This window comes from Anomaloglossus baeobatrachus, chromosome 4, assembly GCF_048569485.1.
Source record: "Anomaloglossus baeobatrachus isolate aAnoBae1 chromosome 4, aAnoBae1.hap1, whole genome shotgun sequence".
In the NCBI taxonomy this organism is placed as follows: Eukaryota; Metazoa; Chordata; class Amphibia; order Anura; family Aromobatidae; genus Anomaloglossus; species Anomaloglossus baeobatrachus.
Window position 1 is genome coordinate 41,650,165 of NC_134356.1, and position 26,964 is coordinate 41,677,128.

General features: G+C 43.3%; 1 protein-coding gene across 3 annotated transcripts in view; it reads right to left on the minus strand.

The window, feature by feature from the left end:
- The window catches only part of ABTB3 (ankyrin repeat and BTB domain containing 3), a 290,533-nt gene that overhangs the window by 66,352 nt on the left and 197,217 nt on the right, over window positions 1-26,964 (minus strand). For all 3 annotated transcript variants that reach the window (XR_012752998.1, XM_075344271.1, XM_075344270.1), the window contains one exon: window positions 18,669-18,873. Coding sequence is in view for 2 of the 3 variants with exons in the window: in XM_075344271.1 (XP_075200386.1) it covers window positions 18,669-18,873 (205 nt within the window). In the remaining variant the exon portion in view is untranslated. The remainder of the gene's footprint in view (window positions 1-18,668; window positions 18,874-26,964) is intronic.

A 26,964-nucleotide genomic window follows, 5' to 3' on the forward strand; every position in this document is an offset into this window, starting at 1 on the left:
TTTATCTGTGCTGGTATCAATAGATCGGGGGACTCTACGTCAATTTCTTTATTTATTTTATGCCATGATATAGACACGCATACAGGGGCTGTGATTCCAACCAATCACATACACTGTCTGGGGGCAGGGTCTGACTGCGGCCAATCAGAGACGCCAGTGGGCAGGGAAAGCAGTGAATATGTATGAGGGCTAATCAGCGGACCAGGAAGTATAGCCACAGGAGCAGATACAGCCGCGGTCAGACTCGGTATGTATGTTGTACTTTAACCCTTTTGTTTCCATTTTTTTACAGTGATTTCCCTGGCCAATCACAGACATGCCAATACTTAACATGGCTGTGAGTAAGCTTTCTGCAAACGAACACTCTCCGAACATTCCCGACTTCTAAGCAAAGTGTTCGGTAAGCCGAACCCGAATGAATCGGTCAAGGCTCGTACCGAATCTAAAACTGGTGAATGCTACTAGCCCGGCTGTCAGTATTTTTAGAAATTAAAGAACAGGAAGAGTCCGTGTCAGAGAAATGGCTGATTGTAGGAGACCAGTTTAATAATACAATAGTGACATTATAAAATAAAGGACACATTATCTTCAGCTGTCTCGGATCCAACTTGCCAACAGCCGCCGTACTGCGGAGAATGCGGCTTTGTCACAAGGTCAGGAAACACCTACTTCAACTCAAGTAGCTATTCACTTGCCGTATCTCCCCGCAATTCACTCCGTATCTCTGAGGTTTGGGCACCTGACAGGAACGGCCGATAAACAGGATTGTCATGGATAAATAAGGCGTAGAAAAACGATTTTCAAGATTGGTCCTGCATGTTCTGTACGCTCCTGTTGTGCTGCATGTTCTTGTTGTGCTGCATATTTACCAGGACGGGGACATATTTACCAAGATGGGGCCATATATACCAGGAGGAATTTAGGATGGGGCTATATATACCAGGAAGGGCCTTGGATGGGGACATATATACCAGGAAGTGGACATATCTACCAGGATGGGGTTATATATATGAGGAGGGGCCCAGGATGAGGACATAAATACCAGGATTGGGCCAGGTTGTGGACATATATACTGGAAGGGGGCATATTTAACAGGATGGGGCCTAGAATGGGGACATATATACTAGTAAGAGGCCCAGTATAAGGACATGTGTATCAGGATTTGGACATATATATCAGAAAGGAGCCTAGGATAAGGACATATATACCAGGAAGTGGACATATCTACCAGGATGGGGCCATATATATGAGGAGGGGCCCAGGATGAGGACATAAATACAAAGAATGGGGCCAGGTTGTGGACATATATACTGGGAGGGGACATATTTAACAGGATGGGGCCTAGAATAGGGACATATATACTAGTAAGAGGCCCAGTATAAGAACATGTGTATCAGGATTTGGACATTTGGTAAATACCAAACTGGGCCACATCTACCAGGAGTATCCCAGGATGGGGACAAATATACCAGGATGGGAGAGATATATGCTAGGAAGGGGGCCAGGATGCAGATATAAATACCAGGATCGGGCTAGGTTGTGGACATATATACTGGAAGGGAACATATTTAACAGGATGGGGCCTAGAATAGGGACATATATACTAGTAAGTGGCCCAGTATAAGGACATGTGTATCAGGATTTAGACATATATATATATATATATATATATATATATATATATATATCAGGAAGGAGCCCAGGATAAGGATATATATACCAGGATGGGAACATATTTACCAAACTGGGCCATATCTACCAGGAATAGCCCAGGATGGGGACAAATATACCAGGATGGGGAGATATATATCAGGATGGGAGATATATATGCTAGGAAGGGGGCCAGAATGAGGACATAAATACCAGGATTGGGCCAGGTTGTGGACATATATACTGGAAGGGGACATATTTAACAGGATGGGGCCTAGAATGGGAACATATATACTAGTAAGAGGACCAGTATAAGGACATGTGTATCAGGATTTGGACATATATAACAGGAAGGAGCCCAGGATAAGGATATATATACCAGGATGGGAACATATTTACCAAACTGGGCCATATCTACCAGGAGTATCCCAGGATGGGGACAAATATACCAGGATGGGAGAGATATATGCTAGGAAGGGGGCCAGGATGCAGATATAAATACCAGGATTGGGCCAGGTTGTGGACATATATACTGGAAGGGGACATATTTAACAGGATGGGGCCTAGAATGGGGACTTATATACTAGTAAGAGGCCCAGTATAAGGACATGTGTATCAGGATTTGGACATATATATCAGGAAGGAGCCCAGGATAAATATATATATATATATATATATATTCCAGGATGGGAACATATTTACCAAACTGGGCCATATCTACCAGGAGTATCCCAGGATGGGGACAAATATATCTGGATGGGGACAAATATACCAGAATGGAAGATATATATGCTAGGAAGGGGGCCAGGATGCAGATATAATTAGCAGGATCAGGTCAGGTTGTGGACATATATACTGGAAGGGGACATATTTACCAGGATGGGGACATATATACTAGTAAGAGGCCCAGTATAAGGACATGTGTATCAGGATTTGGACATATATCAGGAAGGAGCCCAGGATAAGGGTATATATACCAGGATGGGAACATATTTACCAGGCTGGGGCCATATCTACCAGGAGTAGCCCAGGATCGGGACAAAGATACCAGAATGGGGACATATATACCAGGATGGGGACATGTATACCGGACAGGGCCCTAGGATGGCAACATATATAACATGAAGGGGCACAGGATAAGGAACTATATGCCAGGATGGGGACATATACATGCCAAGATGGGCAAAAGGATGGGGGACATATTTACCAGAATAGGGGGTATATTTACCAGGAAGGAGTCCAGGATGGAGTACATTAAAACATTGCTATATAATGGGGGGCAGGGCAACTTGCATGTCTTTATAGGATTTAGAAAGCTACAAGGGCCCGTACAAGCGGTAGGGGCCGGGTCCGATTTTGGAATCAGGGCCCATCAAACTCTAGTTATGCCACTGTATAGAGTCCTATCGGTCCATATACTGAACAGACTGAACAAACTAAGTTAAAAATCCATCCCAAATATTCCCCCCCTCGGCAGTGACAGGGGTGGGATGGTGCGGGGTAACGTCTGTCACAGTACAGAGCACAAGATAAATCCGTCTGGGCACGTCTCCAACGTCTTATTTTTTTCTCTTGTGTTCTCTTACATCTGTGCACATTTAAGAGTAACCCGGACAAACCTCAGCACTTTCCAAAATAAACCACAGATTTAAGAGGAATGAAAAAAAAAATAAAATAAGTGCTTATGCCACAACCAACCGCATCCCGCAGTGACAGCGACTGCTCCCGAGAAATTCTAAGAAGTGGAGAAACACGAGCGCCAATAAAAAAAGAAAAAGAAATACTTTTTCGTAATAATTATAAACACAAACATGGGTGGTGTCTGTAACAGCCAATCAAACTGCAGCTTTTCTAAGGCAGCTTGAGAAAGCTGCGACTTGATTGGTTTTCCTGCACAACGCTCTCACTTTTCTTTGTGCGGCATTTTATTAATTGCTCCAAAAAGATTGTATAATAATGGACATGAAAAATCCAACTTTATGCCATTCTGTTCATGCCTCCTGGTGTCTGAGACTGGACCCCCATATTTAATTCACAGTTAAAGTTATTTTCTTGGAAAATTATATATACACTAGCTGTAGTACCCGGCGTTGCCCGGGATTGTAAGTGTCTCTCTCCATCTCCATCACTGTCTCTCTGTCAATCCATCTCTCTCTGTCTGTGTCTCTGTCTCTCTATCTATGTCTCTGTCTCTCTGTGTATCCATCTCTCTCTGTCTGTGTCTCTGTCTGTGTCTCTGTCTCTCTATCTGTCACTTTGTCTATTCATCCCTCTCTCTGTTTGTCTCTCTGTATCTCTGTCACTTTGTGTATTCACCCTCTCTCTCTGTCTCTCTGTTTGTCTCTCTGTGTCTCTGTCTGTGTCTCTGTCTCTCTGTCTGTGTCTCTGTCTATCCATCTCTCTCTGTCTGTGTCTCTGTCTCTCTGTCTGTGTCTCTGTCTATCCATCTCTCTCTGTCTGTGTCTCTGTCTCTCTGTCTGTGTCTCTGTCTATCCATCTCTCTCTGTCTGTGTCTCTGTTTGTCTCTCTGTCTGTGTCTCTGTCTCTCTGTCTGTGTCTCTCTATCTGTCACTTTGTCTACTCATCCCGCTCTCTGTCTGTCTCTCTGTTTGTCTCTCTGTGTCTCTGTCACTTTGTGTATTCACCCTCTCTCTGTCTGTCTCTCTGTTTGTCTCTCTGTGTCTCTGTCTGTGTCTCTGTCTCTCTGTCTGTGTCTCTGTCTCTCTGTCTGTGTCTCTGTCTCTCTGTCTGTCACTTTGTCTATTCATCCCTCTCTCTGTCTGTCTCTCTGTTTGTCTCTCTGTCTGTGTCTCTGTTTGTCTGTGTCTCTGTCTCTCTCTGTCTGTGTCTCTGTCTCTCTGTCTGTGTCTCTGTCTCTCTCTCTGTCACTTTTTCTATTCATCTCTCTGTCTGTCTCTCTATCCATCTCTCTCTGTATCTCTGTCTGTCTCTCTGTTTCACTGTCTCTCTATTTCTGTCTGTCTGTCTCTCTCTGTTTCTCTCTCTCTCTGTCTCTCTCTATCCGTCTCTCTGTATCTCGACACAACACACACGGTACACCAGCAGAACAATACAAAGCGGGCCCTCACGCTAGGGAGAGGGGAGTGTGGTCACCTTCTAGCACTCATCTGAAGCTGAACCCTGCACTCCCTACCATCCCTAGATGGGTCCTTCTCTCCAGGCGTCGATCACCTGCCTAGGCCCTCATTGACCCTAAACTCACCCTGACATGCCATCAAAAGCCAAATAATACAAATAAGACAACACGCGATAGGTAAGACAAACAGTTGTAGTACGACACAACAGCAAGCACTTCTAGGTTTATTCAATAAGGAGCTTTGCAGCTGCAATACAAAAGACACCACAGCTATGCACTGCCAAGCTCTTTCAAAAAGGTCAGCATAGATTTGAGCTGTAGCCGGCATAGGGAGGCGTGATGAGTGGATATTTATAGAAGGGAGTGCCGGCAGCTGAGGTTACAAGTACCTGTTAGATCACTGCAGGATAGAAATTAACCTTAACCCCTTCAGTGCCAGGTGAAATGAAATGTGCTTCAACTCCGGGTAAATGGCAAGTGGGCACCAAAGCGGATCTGCGATCCAAAATACGCTGCGACCTTCTGATCCCCGAAAGCCCAAAGATCACATCAGACCATGTCACACTCATGCCAGATGTGAAGTAATTGAAAGATATGGCCCCAGGGCTTATTGAGCTCTTTCAGAATTTGGTACGATATATTGACATTAAAAAACATTTCATAGAGTCCATATGTAAAAATGATGTGGTTTTGCCCCGACGAGCACCGCAGCAAAAAGGCCACTACAGGAAGGAGATACAACGGTGGGCCCTGGTGCAAGGGAGAGGGCAGTGGGGTCACCTCCTGAACTCACCTGAGTCTGATCATTGCGCTCCCTAATGTCCCTATACGAGTCCTTCCCCTCGTCGCCAATCACGTGCCTAGGCCTTGACTTGTCCTGAACTCATCCTGGCTAGTAAGAAGGCCAGTGACAACACTAGTCTACCCACTGCAATAATACAACAAAGGGATAAAGAGAAAGACAGGGGAAAATAGACCCCAAACAAAAAAAAAAAACACTCCATACTCCTCCAATGCAGCTAACACCACAGTTGCAGTTATCACGAAACTTCAGCTCTTTCCAGTGACAGTCTCCTTCCAAAGTGGTCAGCCTAAGAATGATGAGATACTATAACTGGCATCAGATGTTAAGACACGTCACTATTTATAGTGAAGGGAAGAGATCACAAGAGCTACACCTGAGATGCACCCCGTCACATGCCTAGGCCCTCGCTTGCCCTGAACTCACCCTGGCTAGTGAGAAGCATGTCAAGAGCACTAGTCTCACCACTGCAATAACACAGAGGTAGGGAGACAGACAGGGGGAAATTGACCCAAATAGGAAAACACTCCAAGCAACTCCAATGCAGCTAACACCACAGCTGCAATTGTCACAAAACTTCAGTTTCTTCCAGAGACAGGCTCCTTCCAAATTGATCAGTGCAACAATGGTGAGAGTCTATAACCGACATCAGATGGTAAGACACGTGACTATTTATAGTGATGGGGAGTGATCACAAAGAGCTGCACCTGACATTAGGGATCCAAAGGATAGCCAGATAGGGAATAGTCCTTAACCCCTACAGCACCAAAATAAAGGAAATACAGACCTGCGCACAATGAGGTGCTGTGACCTTCTGGTCCCAAACTCGCCAGAGGTCCCCCCAGAGCGAGGCACACCCATGACAGATATCCAATTAATATAGAAAGACACAGAAAAACCTAAATATACTTCCCTTTAAAATAAGATGAATATGTTGTAAGTCACGTAACAAGAAAAAGTTTGAATTTTGGAGAAAATAACATCATTAGGAGCAGATTTTCGTGTTTGTGTTTGTTTTTTTTCCCTATCTGCCATCTGCGAATCTTCACAAGCAGCTTTCATCGTGTGTTTTACATTGCAGACATGAGTTATGTCATTAATTAGCTTATAGAATGGAGGTCTCTTCTGGAATCGGAGACGTCACCCAGGATATTACACATATTTTTCAATGATTGACATTCTGCCTCTATTTGCCTCCAGTGAAATGGAAATTACATTTTAGAGAAACATTGTACGTCATGAACTATGACTACGCCTAATTCTAGGACTAGATCAGCAGATAAGATTTGTCTGGGGGACGCTATGCTTCCCGTTCTTAAGTACTGGCCCTGTTCTCCCATTTTTACGCTGTATTGCATAGTTGCCAACCGTCCCGAATTTCCCGGACTCCTAAACCATGGTCATGTCCCTCCACAAGACGTTAAAACTGCTTTTGGTGTACATAGCAGATACATATGTTCTGGATTGCCCCAATCCCTGTACTCTGTAACTTGTTATACACTTTTTGTGTGTTCATTTCCTATTCAGTAGCATTCTGCCAGCACTGATGATACTGGGACTTCTGTCATTTCTCAATATGCCCTTATCTGTGCTTGGCCGGAATTGAAAGGCCACCTCTCTGTACTGCCTGTATACAAGCTGAACAGCAAAGAGAGGAAGACAAGCCCCACCTGCTGGAGAAAGACAAAGACTAGTCTTAAGTTCCTATAGAGACAAAGATCCACTCCACTTCCTGTAGAGATAAAGACCCGCCTCACTTCCTGTAGAGACAAATACCTGCCCCACTTCCTGTAGAGACAGACTCACCCCACTTCCTGTAGAGACAAAGACTTGCCCACTTCCTGTAGCGACAAAGACTTGCCCCACTTCCTGTAAAGACAAAGACTCGCCCCACTTTCTGTAGTGAAAAGACCTGCCAACTTCCTATAAAGAGACAAAGACCCACCCTCACTTCCTGTTGTGTGCCAAAACCCACTCTTGCTTCCTGTAGAGAGACAAAGACCCGCCCCACTTCCTGTAGAGAGAAAGACTTGCCCCACTTCCCGTAGAGACAAAGACCCGCCCCACTTCCTGTAGAGAGAAAGACTCGCCCCACTTCCTGTAGAGACAAAGACCTCCCCTACTTCCTGTAGAGAGACATAGACTTGTCTTAACTTACCCTAGCGAGACAAAACCAGCCCCCACTTCCTGTTGAGAGCTAAAACCCGCTCCGACTTCCTACAGAGAAAAAAAGACCAGCCCTACTTCCTGTACAGAAAAAGACTTGTCTTAACATCCTGCTCAGAGAAAAAAAATGTTCACGCTTCCTGCAGAGAAAATGACCTGCCCCCACTTCCTGTAGAAGGAAAAAGACTCACCCCACTTCCAATGACCTCTCTTAAGTTCCTGAACAGAGACATAGACCTGCCCCACTTCCTGTACAGAAAAAGAACTTCCTGTTGGGAGACAATAAAATCTCTTGCTTCCTGCAGAGGGAAAAAGACACGTCTCCTCTTCCTGTAGAGAGAAAAGACCTGTCCCACTTCCTATAGAGACAATGACCTGCCCCACTTCCTGTAGAGACAATGACCTGCCCCACTTCCTGTAGAGACAATGACCTGCCCCACTTCCTGTACAGACAATGACATGCCCCACTTCCTGTAGAGACAATGACCTGCCCCACTTCCTGTACAGACAATGACCTGCCCCACTTCCTGTAGAGACAATGACTTTCCCCACTTCCTGTAGAGATAATGACCTTCCCCACTTCCTGTACAGACAATGACCTGCTCCACTTCCTGTACAGACAATGACCTGCCCTACTTTCTGTAGAAACAATGACCTGCTCCACTTTCTGTACAGACAATGACCTGCCACACTTCCTGTAGAGACAATGACCTGCTCCACTTCCTGTAGAGACAATGACCTCCTCCACTTCCTGTACAGACAATGACCTGCTCCACTTCCTGTAGAGACAATGACCTGCCCAACTTCCTGTAGACACAATGACCTGCCCCACTTCCTGTAGAGACAATGACCTGCCCCACTTCCTGTAGAGACAATGACCTGCCCCACTTCCTATAGAGACAATGACCTGTCTTAACTTCCTGTAGAGACAATGACCTGCCCCACTTCCTGTAGAGACAATGACCTTCTCCACTTCCTGTAAAGACAATGACCTGCTCCACTTCCTGTACAATGACCTGCTCCACTTCCTGTAGAGACAATGACATGCCTCACTTCCTGTAGAGACAATGACCTGCCCAACTTCCTGTAGACACAATGACCTGCCCCACTTCCTGTAGAGACAATGACCTGCTCCACTTTCTGTACAGACAATGACCTGCCACACTTCCTGTAGAGACAATGACCTGCTCCACTTCCTGTAGAGACAATGACCTGCTCCACTTCCTGTACAGACAATGACCTGCCCCACTTCCTGTACAGACAATGACCTGCTCCCCTTCCTGTACAGACAATGACCTGCTCCACTTCCTGTACAGACAATGACCTGCCCTACTTCCTTTAGAGACAATTACTTGCCCCACTTCCTGTAGAGACAATGACCTGTTTTAATTTCCTGTAGAGATAAAGACCCGCCCTCCCTTCCTGTACAGCGACAAAGTCCTCTCTTTTTTTGTAATGAAATGAAATAGGGGACTTTGTACAATATTTTTACCCAAGGCCTTTCTTACTATATGGCAGTAATATTTGGACTGTATTATGATAGTTTATATTTTGGACCTTATGGTAGTGATATAATGCAGATTTTTCACTGTATTAGTAGTGAAATTAGCCGAGGGGTTTAATACAATATATTTACCCTGGATCCTTCCTATTATATGGCAGTATTAATTAGACCTTAGTACGGTAGTATTACATTGAAACCATATGGTAGTATTATAATTCCGATTTCTCTCTGTAATTAAACGATATAGCATCCCCAATACAATATTTTTATTCATTCCTGTTTTATCATACACCAAGAATCTGTCACAGATTTGTTCAAACGGAAAAGCAAATGTCTGATATCACAGATAAGACGCAGCGCAGGATAAGAGGACAGACCGGCCTGTAATTTGATCAGAAATCCATATGAAGGTGACATTGTTATATTACCGAATAAAAGGATTCCCTGCCTCTCATCATGGGAAGGTCGCCTGAAAATGGGTATGGTAGGACAATAAATTCACACTGAAAGCTGGTTTTACCCAAGGCGGGATAATAGTGCTGAGACACCGCGCCAAACTACAATAATAATACTGCAATTTTTGCTCAAAGTAGAAAATTGAGTTGTTATATTATTGTTCGGTGGAATCTACTCACAAAAACTAAAAAAAAAAGATTTTTTTTTCCCATTATCATGTCTAAAGGAAAGGCTGATGGGACATGGGCATTAGGATTAGGATACAGAAAGAATAATTCTATGCATAGGATCAGGTCTCTTCTACATGACAACATATGAGTGATGAGCGAAGCTTTTTAACCCTTTAGTGACGGAGCTAATTTTCACCTTAATGACCAGACCAAATTTTGCAATTCTGACCAGTGTCACTTCATGAGGTTATAACTCTGGAACGCTTCAACGGATCCCGGTGATTCTGAGACTGTTTTTTCGTCACATATTGGACTTCATGTTAGTACCAAATTTAGGACAATATTTTTTGCGTTTATTTATGAAAAAAATTGAATATTGGCAAAAATTTTGAAAATTTTGCAATTTTCAACTTTTGAATTTTTATACCGTTAAACCAGAAATTTCTGTGACACAAAATAGTTAATAAATAACATTTCCCACATGTCTACTTTACATCAGCACAATTTTGGAAACAACATTTTTTTTTGTTAGGAAGTTAGAGGGGTTCAAAGTTTATCAGCGATTTCTCATTTTTACATCAAAATTTACAAAACCATTTTTTTAGGGACCACATCACATTTGAAGTGACTTCAATAGGCCTAGATTACAGAAAATACCCAAAAGTGACACCATTATAAAAACTGCACCCCCCAAAGTACTCAAAACCACATTCAAGAAGTTTATTAACCCTTCAGGTGCTTCACATGAACAAAAGCAGTGTGGAATGAAAAAAAGCAAAAATTAAATTTTACCTAAAAATGTTGCTCTAACCCAAATTTATTCACTTTTAGAAGAAATAACACAACAAAATGGACCCCAAAACTTGTTCCCCACTTTCTTATGAGTGCGCCGATACCCCACATGTGGTCAGAAACCTCTGTTTGGACAAATGGGAGGGCTCGGAACAGAAGGAGCAATATTTGAATTTTGGAAAGCAAATTTGGCTGAAATAGATTGCAGGCACCATGTTGCATTTACAGGTCCGCTAAGGTACCTAAACAGAAGAAATCCCTTACAAGTGACACCATTTTGGAAACTAGACCCCTCAAGGCTTCTATCTAGGGGTATAGTGAGCATTTTAGATCCACAGGTACTTCACAGATTTTGTTAACGTTACGTTGTCATATTGAAAATTTTAATAATTTTCTCAAAAATGTTGCTTTAGCATCAAATTTTCTCACTTTTTCAAGAGGTAATTCCAAAAAGTTGACCTCAAGGTTTGTTAACCACTTTTGTATGAGCACGGTGATACCTCACATGTGGTCTGAAACCTTTGTTTGGACAAATGGGAGGGCTTGGAACGAAAGGAGCAATATTTGAATTTTGGAAAGGAAATTTGGCTGAAAAAGATTGCGGGCACCATGTCACATTTGGAGGACCCCTAAGGTACCTAAACAGCAGAAACCCCGCACAAGTGACCCCATTTTGGAAACTAGGCCCCTCAAGGAATTTATCTAGATGTTTGGTGAGTACCCTGAACCCCCAGGTGCTTCACAGAATTTTATAACGTTGAGCCATGAAAAAAAAAAAATAACATTTTACCACAAAATTGTTATTTCAACCAGGTAGCTTTTTTTTTTACAAGAGTAAAAGGAAAAAATTCAGCATAACATTTATTGTGCAATTTCTCCTGAGTTTGGCGATACCTTATATCTGGTGGAAATCAACTGTTTGGGTGCACAGCAGGGCTCGGAAGGGAAGGAGTGCTATTTGACTGCAAAATTGGCTGGAATCATTAGCGGACGCCAGGTTGCATTTGGAAAGCCCCTAAGGTGCCTAAACAGTGGAGGTCCCACACAAGTGACTCCATTCTGGAAACAAGACACCTCAAGGCTTTTATCTAGGTGTATAGTGAGCAGTTTGAATCCACGAATACTTCACAGAATTTGATAAGCTTAGGTTGCCATATTGAAAATTTTCATTTTTTTCACAAAAATGTTGCTTCAGCATCAAATTTCTCACTTTTTCAAGAGACAACAACAAACCGTGGACCCAACAGGTTGTTATCCAATGTCTTATGAGCACAGGGATACCCTACATGTGGCCAAAAACCTCTGTTTGGATAAATGGGAGGGCTTGGAATGGAGGGAGCACCATTTGAATTCTGGAAAAGTTGAGATAAATTGCGGGCACCATGTCACATTTGCAGGGCCCCTTGGGTACCTATGCATTAGAAACCCCCCACAAGTGACTCCATTTTGGAAACTGGATTTTATTCAGGAGTATAGTAAGCATTTTGAATCCACAGGTACTTCACAAAAATGTTGCTGTAGCAACAAATGTCTCACTTTTAGGCTCTGTGGCCATGATCCAGCGACACGGCATCTAGTACACAGTGTCAGCCTCCTGCAGAGATGTGAGTGTTGTCCACGGGAGAACGCAGCTGCCCATGTCCACGATTTGGGTTCAGGCCACTGTGGAGCTCTATGCTACCTGTAGAGAACACTCTTGTCTCCGCAGCATAAATTGACATGCTGAGGCTCGGGAAGCTGCGCCACAGGTCAGTGTATGCTGCGGAGAAAAGAAGCACAGTGGGCACGGAATTTCTAAAAATCCTTCCACTGTGCTTCTACTGCACAACGCAGCGTTATGGACGCAGGGAAAACACTCTGCGCCCAAAACGCTGCAAATCCCGATTGTGGGCGCACAGCCTAAAATGCTACAATGGATGAATGGATAGATGTCAAACAAATATAACGTCCCACCCCCTGCATATTCTAAGCTGGCGCCCTTTAGTGCCTTTCATGTGGCACTAAAGGGTGCCTAGCCTTGTATTTAGCCCCCCAAAAAATTAATAATTAAAATAAACGACGTGGGGTCCCCCCTATTTTTGATAGCCAGCTAGGGTAAAGCAGACAGCTGTAGCCTGCAAACCACAGCTGACAGCTTCACCTTGTCTGGTGATCAATTTGGAGGTCTCCCCAGGCGGTTTTTAAAAAAAAAAAAAAAAAAACGTGGGGTCCCCCCCAAATTAGATCACCAGCCAAGGTGAAGCGGACAGCTGGGGTCTGGTATTCTCAGGGTGGGAAGAGCCATGGTTATTGGACTCTTCCCAGCCTAAAAATAGCAGGCCGCAGCCGCCCCAGAAGTGGCGCATCCATTAGATGCGCCAATCCTGGCGCTTCGCTCCAGCTCATCCCGCGCCCTGGTGCGGTGGCAGAAGGGGTAATATATGGGGTTGATACCAGCTGTAATGTCACCTGGCATCAAGCCCTGGGGTTAGTGATGTCACGGCATCTGAACAGATACCCGACATTACTAACCCAGTCAAGTAATAGAAAAAAATAAAGACAAAAAAAAAATTTATTTGAAAAAAAAAACTCCCCGAAACATTCCTCTTTTACCAATTTATTGAAAATAAATAAATTTCGGTCGCTGTAATCCATTTTGGAGGTCCCACGCCGACTCTGGATCTTCTAGAATATGGGGGGCACGTTCAGGGAACGTATCCCCCATTTTCTGGAAGAGCAAGCTCTCCATGAGCAGTGTGGGTGCAGTAATCTGAGAATACTGCACTCACACTGCCCCGGTCCAACCTAGGGCAGAGTGACCTGCAGTAACCTCATTCTAGAATATGAGGGGCACGCTCACAGAACGTCCCCCCATTTTCTAGAACAGCAGTCTCTCCATGTGAGGAGTGTGGCTGCAGATTACCGCACTCACCCTCCCCCGGTCCACAGTGGAGCAGCCTGTGCAGTAGCGACGTCAGCGTCCCTGCTTGCAGGGATCCAGCTGACAGCCGCTGTCTGCGCATGCGCCGCCAGCTTTCAAGAAGGAGGCGGCGTGATCGCGGGGCCGGAGCACCAGCAGCCAGGTAACGTAAAACCGGGGGCTGGGGGGGTGACGGGGGGTGACGGCGGGACCTGGGGACAACTTTCTGCCGCATGTGACGTGTCACATGCGGCAGAAAGAGCAGGATGAATGCGGCCGCCATCTTCCACGCTCCGGAGGGCGGAGGGGGGAGGGGGAGGCGGCTCTGGAGAACGGGAGGGGGCTCCGGGGACCAGAGATCTCCGGTGTACCGGAGGAGGGGTCAGGGGGAGGACATTTCCCTCCGATCTGAAATGTTTGATCATTTCAGATCGGAGGGAAATGAATGCAGAGCCGGCGGCGGCGGGAGTTTTCAGCGCGTGTCGGCGCCATCTTGGATTTTCCGGAGGGGGGGTAGGGGTGGTGGGGGGACTCTCCGGTACCGGGGGCTTTGGGGGCACTAAGGGCTCATATTTATTTCTCATCTGACATGTTTGATCACGTCAGATGAGAAATAAATCAATTTTACCGGCCATTTATTTTTTTTTAATGTTGTCGCCGGTATACGGTGTATACCGGCGATCGCATTAACGGGGTCCAGAAAAAACACCCCGATTCATAATCTGGGGGGTCTCAGCTACCCCCGGTAGCTGAAACCCCCGAGATTTTCGGTCGCTGGGGGGCGCTACAGGGTTTTTTCGGGCCGCCGCTTTAAAGCGGCGGAACAGAATAAGTACCCTGTTTTGCCGCCGCTTTAAGTCGTACGGCCGTCGTTATGAGGTTAAATTAAAATTTGATCAGCAGTAAACAATTTATCGTGAATCGAAAATATTCTAATACTCCTGCCAAACATATACAGTGACTCTCCTGCCTAACATATACAGAGACTCTCCTGCCTAACATATACAGAGACTCTCCTGCCTAACATATACAGTGACTCTCCTGCCTAACATATACAGAGACTCTCCTGCCTAACATATACAGAGACTCTCCTGCCTAACATATACAGAGACTCTCCTGCCTAACATATACAGTGACTCTCCTGCCTAACATATACAGTGACTCTCCTGCCTAACATATACATAGACTCTCCTGCCTAACATATACAGAGACTCTCCTGCCTAACATATACAGTGACTCTCCTGCCTAACATATACAGTGACTCTCCTGCCTAACATATACAGAGACTCTCCTGCCTAACATATACAGTGACTCTCCTGCCTAACATATACAGAGACTCTCCTGCCTAACATATACAGAGACTCTCCTGCCTAACATATACAGAGACTCTCCTGCCTAACATATACAGTGACTCTCCTGCCTAACATATACAGTGACTCTCCTGCCTAACATATACAGAGACTCTCCTGCCTAACATATACAGTGACTCTCCTGCCTAACATATACAGTGACTCTCCTGCCTAACATATACAGAGACTCTCCTGCCTAACATATACAGAGACTCTCCTGCCTAACATATACAGAGACTCTCCTGCCTAACATATACAGTGACTCTCCTGCCTAACATATACAGAGACTCTCCTGCCTAACATATACAGAGACTCTCCTGCCTAACATATACAGAGACTCTCCTGCCTAACATATACAGTGACTCTCCTGCCTAACATATACAGTGACTCTCCTGCCTAACATATACAGTGACTCTCCTGCCTAACATATACAGTGACTCTCCTGCCTAACATATACAGAGACTCTCCTGCCTAACATATACAGAGACTCTCCTGCCTAACATATACAGAGACTCTCCTGCCTAACATATACAGTGACTCTCCTGCCTAACATATACAGTGACTCTCCTGCCTAACATATACAGTGACTCTCCTGCCTAACATATACAGTGACTCTCCTGCCTAACATATACAGAGACTCTCCTGCCTAACATATACAGAGACTCTCCTGCCTAACATATACAGTGACTCTCCTGCCTAACATATACAGAGACTCTCCTGCCTAACATATACAGTGACTCTTCTGCCTCACAAACACAGTGACTCTCCTGCCTAACATATACAGAGACTCTCCTGCCTAACATATACAGTGACTCTCCTGCCAAACATATACAGTGACTCTCCTGCCTAACATATACAGAGACTCTCCTGCCTAACATATACAGTGACTCTCCTGCCTAACTTATACAGAGACTCTCCTGCCTAACATATACAGAGACTCTCCTGCCTAACATATACAGTGACTCTCCTGCCTAACTTATACAGAGACTCTCCTGCCTCACAGACACAGTGACTCTCCTGCCTCACAGGCACAGTGACTCTCCTGCCTCACAGGCACAGTGACTCTCCTGCCTCACAGGCACAGTGACTCTCCTGCCTCACAGACACAGTGACTCTCCTGCCTCACAGGCACAGTGACTCTCCTGCCTCACAGGCACAGTGACTCTCCTGCCTCCCAGACACAGTGACTCTCCTAGCTCACAGACACAGTGACTCTCCTGCCTCACAGACACAGTGACTCTCCTGCCTCACAGGCACAGTGACTCTCCTGCCTCACAGGCACAGTGACTCTCCTGCCTTACAGGCACAGTGACTCTCCTGCCTCCCAGACACAGTGACTCTCCTAGCTCACAGACACAGTGACTCTCCTGCCTCACAGGCACAGTGACTCTCCTGCCTCACAGGCTCAGTGACTCTCCTGCCTCACAGATACAGTGACTCTCCTGCCTCACAGGCTCAGTGACTCTCCTGCCTCACAGATACAGTGACTCTCCTGCCTCACAGGCTCAGTGACTCTCCTGCCTCACAGACAGTGACTCTCCTGCCTCACAGGCTCAGTGACTCTCCTGCCTCACACACACAGTGACTCTCCTGCCTCACACACACAGTGACTCTCCTGTCTCACAGACACTGCTCTAACTGTAAAGAATGGCACCATGTAATACCACGTTTCCCTTTTAGTGGCTACTGCAGGGAAGATTATGGCCCATATACAAGTGAAGATCGGCTGACTATCAGGTCGGCTTAAATTTAAGTTGTGAGAACACGGATAGATGGATAGATAGATAGATAGAGGGATAGATAGATAGATAGATAGATAGAAGGAGAGATAAATAGATAGATAGATAGATAGATAGAGGGATAGATAGATAGATAGAGGGATAGATAGATAGATAGATGGAGGATAGATAGATAGATAAATAGATAGAGGGATAGATAGATAGATAGATAGAGGGATAGATAGAGGGATAGATAGATAGATAGATAGATAGAAGGAGAGATAAATAGATAGATAGATAGATAGAGGGATAGATAGATAGATAGAGGGATAGATAGATAGATAGATAGAGGGATAGAGAGATAGAGAGATAGATAGATAGATAGATAGAGGGATAGATAGATAGATAGAGAGATAGATAGAGGGATAGATAGATAGATAGATAGAGGGATCGATAGATAGATAGATAGATAGATAGATAGAGGGATCGATAGATAGATAGATAGAGGGATAGATAGATAGAGGGATAGATAGATAGATAGATAGAAGGAGAGATAAATAGATAGATAGATAGATAGAGGGATAGATAGATAGATAGAGGGATAGATAGATAGATAGAGGGATAGAGAGATAGAGAGATAGATAGATAGATAGAGGGATAGATAGATAGATAGAGAGATAGATAGAGGGATAGATAGATAGATAGATAGATAGATAGAGGGATCGATAGATAGATAGATAGATAGATAGAGGGATCGATAGATAGATAGATAGAGGGATAGATAGATAGAGGGATAGATAGATAGATAGATAGATAGAGGGATAGATAGATAGATAGATAGAGGGATAGATAGATAGAGGGATAGATAGATAGATAGATAGATAGATAGAGGGATCGATAGATAGATAGATAGATAGATAGATAGATAGATAGAGGGATACATAGATAGATAGATAGATAGATAGAGGGATAGATAGATAGATAGATAGATAGAGGGATAGATAGATAGAGGGATAGATAGATAGAGGGATAGATAGATAGATAGATAGATAGATAGATAGATAGATAGATAGATAGAGAGATAGATAGATAGATAGAGGGATCGATAGATAGATAGATAGATAGATAGATAGATAGATAGATTATTCAGAATTTATCTCCAATTCCAACATCTGAGTGAATTTCAGATTCTTGCTGGCCGGGTATTTGGGTGACAGACAGCTGTTTTGGTGATTTATGACAGAATAACACTATGGTAAGGGGAAACAAGTCTTGGAAACCCATTATTAGATTACAGAAGTTTTAAAAGATGTTTTGGAATAAAGCAGATAAGAAACAGCTGGATATGTGCTAGATCCTGCAGTATGACAGATTTCAATAGGCATCATCTTGTGTCCGGTTGCTGGGGATGTATCACTACATTCCTAATGTCAGTCTACTTGCCTTTTAGATTCTTAAAGTTTTTTGCTCTCATTTTAGTTCATTGCTCCCATTAGTATTCCGTTTTGTTTTTTTCCTAAATCTGCCATACAGTTCCAAAGATATGGGCCTTTTCATTTAGTCCTAATTTGTATTGTCTTTGCCCAGGGGGCGTGGCTAACAGGATTCTATGTGGGCGTGTCTTGTGGAATGTCTGCACTATTACCTTGTGAGCCACGCCCCCTTGCTAAAGAATATAAAAATAAGCACTAAATAAAAATGCCCATATCTCTGGAACCATATGGCGGATTAACAAAACTTAAATAGCTACATACTCATGGTTGCAAAAACTTTACATTTTTGACCTGGTGACAGGGCATATTTAAAGTGTTATTTTGGGATTTTTTTAAAATTCACATGCAAGTGTGCCTGTGCTGCCACCTCTGCATAGAATATATCTGTCTTGGTATTGATGGGGTAAATATCCCAGGTGAAATACCCCATTTCGAAACCCATTTTTTTACTTTATAAATAATAGTGTTGAAATAATAGCGCCATACAGTGCCAAAAAAATACCATACACTCCCCATATAATTCTGCCCAGTAGAACTTCTATAATAACCAGATAATTGTTACAAAGCCTTACCTTTCTGTCTGTAGCGTCACTTTAGAGGGCTCCACATTGGGGTTCTCCCACTCCATCTGGGGGCAGTGCATGAAGTAGCATAGAGTATACAGGGCTTCTGGCTCCCAATACAGTGGTCCTTGCTTGTTGTGCATGGGGGTGCCATTACCATGCTGCTTTATATTCAGTGGCTGGAGGTGATGCATCGCCCGAGACACTAGGTCACCTGGTAAAAAGAAAATGTATATGCTGAGACATGTAGACAGAATCTATGGTGGAATCATGAAAAATGACAGTACAGCACTTAATATTGCAATATCAGTAATAAAAGGCATTAATTTCAATGGTGTCTGCAAGAGCTATTGATTTCCATGCTTGCTGTAACACTGTGACTCATAATGACTACCTGTTGCCACCACTAGGGGGAGTTCACCACATACAGATGCATACATTTCCCATTGAGCTGTACAGATAGCTCCCTCTAGTGGTGGCAGTAGGCAGCCAAAAATATATAGTTAATGAAATTAGAGAAAAAGAGCTTTGACATGCAGGAATATAAATTAATCAGCATAATATACATATTAGATTGTTCATTTAGTGTCATTTATTTTTCCCCTCTATTTACACCAGGTACTATAAAAATATAATTTGTTAAAGGGATGATAAGACAAACGCGTAGTACAGTATGTCTGGCTTGTGTATATACCAGCCCTTTTTATGGAGAGGCTCTAATTTATAGCGGGGGAGTTCAAAACAGCGTCACCCTTTTTGTCATGAACTTGCCCTAATAGTGCATATAATAATAATAATAATTTTATTCATTTATATAGCGCTATTAATTCCACAGCGCTTTACATACATTTGCAACACTGTCCCCATTGGGGCTCACAATCTAGAGTCCCTATCTGTATGTCTTTGGAGTGTGGGAGGAAACCGGAGTGCCCGGAGGAAACCCACGCAAACACGGGGAGATCATACAAACTCCTTGCAGATGGTGTCCTTGGTGGGATATGAACCCAGGACCCCAGCGCTGCAAGACTGCAGTGCTAACCACTAAGCCACCGTGCCGCCCATATGGACAGTGATTGCAATTATGGTGGCTGGGACTGAATACTACGCAACTACACTGTCAAGAGTGTGTTGCATCCGCAGGCTACAGCTTGTGTTGGAGTGGATTTACTTTCATTTGATGCTGAAAGGTTTAAGGACTCTTTCCTTTCTAGCTGTGATTACTCTTAGCCTTAATCACAGCTGCGGCATCTTGTCATTATACCCTTATGCTATATTTACCCACTCCTGACTTCACTCCATGCCGGTGATAGAATCTCTATATTGACCACTTTGAAGGAACCTGTCTCTGGAGTAGCTGAGGTGTTGTTTCAGTTGCAGCTGTGAAGGCTTCAGCTGAAAAAACCTAGGCATGTTATTTGTTGTGTTTTTCCCCACCCCATTTATCTTATTTTTCTTGTGTTGTTCTATTGTAGTAGTGGGACTAGTGTCTCACTGACCCTGAATTTCAGGGTCAGTGAGGGCCTAGGCTTGTGATGGCGTACGGGGGAAGGACCCATCAAGGGATGGTAGGGACTTAAGGGATCAGTCACAGGTGGGGACCTCTCTCTATCTTCTCTGGTTCTCCCCTTGTGTGTTGCACCGCATGCCGGACATTTCCTCACCCCAGCATGACATAGGCACCCTACATTTATGGCATTGAGATGACAAAGAAACTGCCCCTGCATCATCAACAGCAACATACACCTGAAACCGCGCTGCAAAGGTCAGGATTTGACATATAACCCCTTAGATGCCACAGTCAACAGTAACCACTGCTTCTAAGCGGTTAGAACTCTTAAGTTCTATTTTTCACTGACAGGTATAATACAGTGAAGTACACCAATTATTATACCAATCAGACAATAAAGCAATCAAGCCCCAAAATAGAACTAAAATATGTTTAAAAAATAAATATAAATATATATATACATATATATATATATATATATATATATATATATATATATATATATATAGTAATAAAAATTGTTTGTCTATTTATTTCCAGCTATGTCGATTGAAAAATAGACAAGTTATGCAACGATAATACAAAAAAAAAAATGTTGAGTCCTTACTGTAATTTTGGCATTCCGACCCCCTATGGGATTGATGTGTATGAAAGAAAAAAAAGAAAATACCTGGAATTGTAATGTAAAAAAACAACATATAATATGTCAAATGACCACGAGGCTCGTTCTATGGATGTTTTCTGCTTATATGTTATTTCTCCAGCTTATAAAACATTTGTGTTGAGTTTTATGGGTTTTTTTCCTCATCTGTTGATTATTTCTTGGTCTGCGTTACCATGGTAACCACCACTGTCTCCGAGCGTTCATCACTGTGTTGGGAGAGCTTCGAACAGCACAAAATGGACTTTCTTTGTATTTTTTTTTTACAAAAGCCCCGTGTCTTTTCAGCCCAGAATTTAGAAAGTAAACACGTTACTTGAGATTTAGCAACAAAGGAATTGAAAAGTGGAGAAAAAGAGCGAGATCGGAAATTCGGGAAGACAAATGTGAATCATGACATTTATGTAGAAAAAAAAAAAAATAATATATATATATGCCCAAAGTTTCTTCTAAAATTAAAAATGTGATTAATATTAAAAAAAAAATAATAATATATATACAGTATATATATATATATATATATATATATACATATATATATATACATATTTAGATTACTATTTTTAAAAAATAATAATATATACAGTATATATATATATATATATATATATATATATATATATATACTGTATATATATATATTATTATTTTTTTAAATATTAATCACATTTTTAATTTTAGGACTCACAGGGAAGAAACTTTGGGCATGTGATTAAGGGCTGTCCCCCATCTTGAGACATTTTGAGAATCTAAGAGGCCTACATGACCCATGATCTGTGCCCAGGTCTCCCCCTGTCCGACATTTTCTATGACTTCAGTGGTCACTATAAGCACTTCTTACCCCCAACCACGGAAAATAATGGACTGGAAACCCACTGGTGTTCCTATTTAGCCAAGATGGCCACATACGCACTGGTGTTCCTTGTGATATCTGAGTAGGCCACTGGCTGGAATGGCTCCATAATCCTCATAGACTTCATATTAGAGGGCCAAGTGCATGTGAGGCACAGACCAGTCACCAAGTCAAAACTAGCCAGTATTTACTCCTATTTTATTTCCGCTTCTCCCCTGAGTATTTTTTTCCTTCAAATCTGCCAGAGATATAGGTCTTTTTTATTTAGCGTTACTTTTTAAGGTCTTTACTAAGGAGGAATGGCCCACAGGATCCTCTGGGGCGTGTCTTTAGGCTCCTCTGTATTATTGCTGGTAGCCACGCCCCTGAGTAAAGAGTATAAAAATTTGCACCACATAGAAAGGTGTAAGTGTTTGGTAGACATACAAAACAACAAACATAATACTCAGGGGGACAGTGGGGATAAAATAAGAGCAGAAACTGGGCACTTTTGATCTTATTACAGATCCTATTTAATGGTAGAGGAACAGGTAAGGCCAGGGCCCTTAAATAGATTGAGGTCCCAAGTTGAGGTAATTTTATTCCTGTGTATTCTGACCATAAGCATTTATTGCGTAGAAGAGTAATGTTCCTACCTGGTGACCCCGATTGATCAAACCGAAGTGGCAGGAACTTGCTAAGAAAATGTGGATAGATAAAGTAGGATATGCTGGATTGGTCCTTGCTGTGGTTCCAGCTACAGTGATCTGTTGATTGTCAAGGGGTCCTCCTTTAGGGCAGAGGTTACCCAGACAGGATAGCCTCTTTGAGGACTTTTCATTTTTGGGATTTTTAATTGCTTATTGGCACTTGGGAAGAAAGTGTGGAACAGTACGGTTCTTGATGTGATCTAAGTAGCTGAACCCTACAGTGATCTGATGATCATCCAGAGGTCCTTTTTTAGGGCAGAGCTTTCCCAGTTAGGACAGCCCCTTTAAGGACTTTTTATTTTAGGGATTTTTATTTTAAAGAGAAATACTCATGAGCGCTTGAAACGAAAGATACAGTAGGAGATACAGGAACGGTACTTGAAGTGGCTTCAGCTGCTGAACCCTACAATGATCTGCTGATCATCAAGAGATCCTACTAAACGGTGAAGCTTCCCTAGACAGGACAGCCCTTTGAGGACTTTTCATTTTGGGGGTTTTTAGTTCAAGAGGAAATACTTATTGGCACTTGGAAAGAAAGTGTGGAACAGTAGATTATAAAAGAATGGTTCTTGATGTGGTCTAAGTTGCTGAACCCTACAGTGATCTGATGAACATCCAGAGGTCTTCCTTTAGGGCAGAACTTTCCCAGATAGGACAGCCCCTTTAAGGACTTTTCATTTTTTGGGATTTTTATTTCAGGAGGAAATACTTATTGGCACTTGAGAAGAAAGTGTGTGGAACAGTAGGATATAAAGGAACGCTTCTTAATGTGGTGTACGTTACTGAACCCTCCAGTGATCTAATGATCATCCAGAGGTCCTCCTTTAGCGCAGAGCTTTCCCAGACAGAACCTCCCCTTTGAGGACTTTTCATTTTAGGGATTTTTATTTTACAGGGAAATACTCATGAGCACTTGAAAGATCAAGTAGAAGATACAGAAACGGTACTTGATGTTCCAGCTGCTGAACCCTACAATGATCTGTTGATCATCAGGAGATCCTCCTAAAATGGTGGAGCTTGCCTAGATAGCACAGTCCCTTTGACGACTTTTCATTTTTAAGATTTCTATTTCAAGAGGAAATACACGTGAGCATTTTTAAAGAAAATGTGGAAAGATATACTACCAGATTCAGGAACGGTACTTGATGTGGTTTCAGATGCTGAACCCTACAATGATCTGTTGATCATCGGGAGCTCATGCTTAAGGGTTGAGCTTGTCCAAATAGGACAGCTCCTTTAAGGACATTTCATTTTAGGGATTTCTATTTCACAGGGAAATACTCATGAGCACTTGAGTATAGAGATACCGGAATAGGAACGGTACTTGATGTGATTTTAGCTGCTAAGCCTTACAATGATCTGTTGACCACAAGGAGATGCTCCTAAAAGGTGGAGCTTGGCCAGATAGGACAGCCCCTTTAAGGATTATACATTTTTGGAACTTTTATTTTAGGGGAAAATGTTCATTACTATATTGCAAGAGTTATTATCAATAAATGTTGACTATTCATTCGAATTTGTGCCCCGATTCAGTTTGTACAGGGCACAAAGATCTTATGTCCTTTAGTGAAAATCCCCTTGAAATAAATCTTGACGTTTTTATGACATTTATCTTAATTCCTTATATTTAGCAGAGGCAGATCCAGAATATAGTGTTCAGACCTATTCCCGAGAGACACATTTCACAGCTTTTAACACAAACCAGAGGAACAGATGGAAGGTAACCCCAAGTAACCCTAAAATCTATCTCCACATTACAGATGATAAGAACACCGCAGGAATGCCTTCTCCTCGGTGACTGTTGTGGTTCTGCAGTAGTTTTTCACATTTGCTTGAGGAAATTGTGGGTTCGAAACTAGCTGAGTAACACATGGTTCGCAGATATGACAGCTCTACTGTATGCAGAGTCTATATTACTATGGTTGGGTCACACCAGCGTCATGGCTTCAGGTCATAATGGAACCATGTCATCTATGACAAATTCATTTTTGAGTGGATCCCAATCGATCCTTAGTATTCTTATTGACTTCCCTATGCCAAGCTCTATTACCAAAATCTCTCCTTAATATACCAAAGTATTATATCAGGAACTACTTGTAATATCATTCCTGACTATAAAACATAAAGTGACTTTAACCAGGAACTAAACTTTAAAGTGATGTTCCACCTTTGTTTAAATAGTCAATAAATGTAAAGTATCTGCAAAGTATTAACATTAAGCATATGGTCTCTACTCCCCTTTTTTAATATAAAACCCTATTGATACCAGATTGTCTCTCCAGTAAAGGAGACAAACTCTAGCACAGCGCCACCTATTGGAAGTAGCGATCCTAAAAGTCACAAGTGGATTTTTGACAATCCTTTGCAATATGACTCAGGATATATAAGCCAGATCAGAATCCCAATTTGCAGACACGGTGTTTCGGGGTGCTTGCCCCTCGTCAGTGCAAAGTATGGGGGTGTCTGATCTGGCTCATGAGAAAGCTATGTGGGGACCACGGGGGAACACTATTCTCCTTAAGGAGACTTTGCAAGCCAGTCTGGCTGCCAGGTAAGGGGACTTATAGCTGCAATGCCCCTAAAATTCCACGGGGGAACAGTATTCTCCTTAAGGAGACTTTGCAAGCCAGTCTGGCTGCCAGGTAAGGGGACTTATAGCTGCAATGCCCCTCTGGGAAATATTCAAATTGTCTCTCCAGTAAAGGAGACAAACTCTAGCACAGCGCCACCTATTGGAAGTAGCGATCCTAAAAGTCACAAGTGGATTTTTGACAATCCTTTGCAATATGACTCAGGATATATAAGCCAGATCAGAATCCCAATTTGCAGACACGGTGTTTCGGGGTGCTTGCCCCTCGTCAGTGCAAAGTATGGGGGTGTCTGATCTGGCTCATGAGAAAGCTATGTGGGGACCACGGGGGAACACTATTCTCCTTAAGGAGACTTTGCAAGCCAGTCTGGCTGCCAGGTAAGGGGACTTATAGCTGCAATGCCCCTAAAATTCCACGGGGGAACAGTATTCTCCTTAAGGAGACTTTGCAAGCCAGTCTGGCTGCCAGGTAAGGGGACTTATAGCTGCAATGCCCCTCTGGGAAATATTCAAATTGTCTCTCCAGTAAAGGAGACAAACTCTAGCACAGCGCCACCTATTGGAAGTAGCGATCCTAAAAGTCACAAGTGGATTTTTGACAATCCTTTGCAATATGACTCAGGATATATAAGCCAGATCAGAATCCCAATTTGCAGACACGGTGTTTCGGGGTGCTTGCCCCTCGTCAGTGCAAAGTATGGGGGTGTCTGATCTGGCTCATGAGAAAGCTATGTGGGGACCACGGGGGAACACTATTCTCCTTAAGGAGACTTTGCAAGCCAGTCTGGCTGCCAGGTAAGGGGACTTATAGCTGCAATGCCCCTAAAATTCCACGGGGGAACAGTATTCTCCTTAAGGAGACTTTGCAAGCCAGTCTGGCTGCCAGGTAAGGGGACTTATAGCTGCAATGCCCCTCTGGGAAATATTCAAATTGTCTCTCCAGTAAAGGAGACAAACTCTAGCACAGCGCCACCTATTGGAAGTAGCGATCCTAAAAGTCACAAGTGGATTTTTGACAATCCTTTGCAATATGACTCAGGATATATAAGCCAGATCAGAATCCCAATTTGCAGACACGGTGTTTCGGGGTGCTTGCCCCTCGTCAGTGCAAAGTATGGGGGTGTCTGATCTGGCTCATGAGAAAGCTATGTGGGGACCACGGGGGAACACTATTCTCCTTAAGGAGACTTTGCAAGCCAGTCTGGCTGCCAGGTAAGGGGACTTATAGCTGCAATGCCCCTAAAATTCCACGGGGGAACAGTATTCTCCTTAAGGAGACTTTGCAAGCCAGTCTGGCTGCCAGGTAAGGGGACTTATAGCTGCAATGCCCCTCTGGGAAATATTCAAATTGTCTCTCCAGTAAAGGAGACAAACTCTAGCACAGCGCCACCTATTGGAAGTAGCGATCCTAAAAGTCACAAGTGGATTTTTGACAATCCTTTGCAATATGACTCAGGATATATAAGCCAGATCAGAATCCCAATTTGCAGACACGGTGTTTCGGGGTGCTTGCCCCTCGTCAGTGCAAAGTATGGGGGTGTCTGATCTGGCTCATGAGAAAGCTATGTGGGGACCACGGGGGAACACTATTCTCCTTAAGGAGACTTTGCAAGCCAGTCTGGCTGCCAGGTAAGGGGACTTATAGCTGCAATGCCCCTAAAATTCCACGGGGGAACAGTATTCTCCTTAAGGAGACTTTGCAAGCCAGTCTGGCTGCCAGGTAAGGGGACTTATAGCTGCAATGCCCCTCTGGGAAATATTCAAATTGTCTCTCCAGTAAAGGAGACAAACTCTAGCACAGCGCCACCTATTGGAAGTAGCGATCCTAAAAGTCACAAGTGGATTTTTGACAATCCTTTGCAATATGACTCAGGATATATAAGCCAGATCAGAATCCCAATTTGCAGACACGGTGTTTCGGGGTGCTTGCCCCTCGTCAGTGCAAAGTATGGGGGTGTCTGATCTGGCTCATGAGAAAGCTATGTGGGGACCACGGGGGAACACT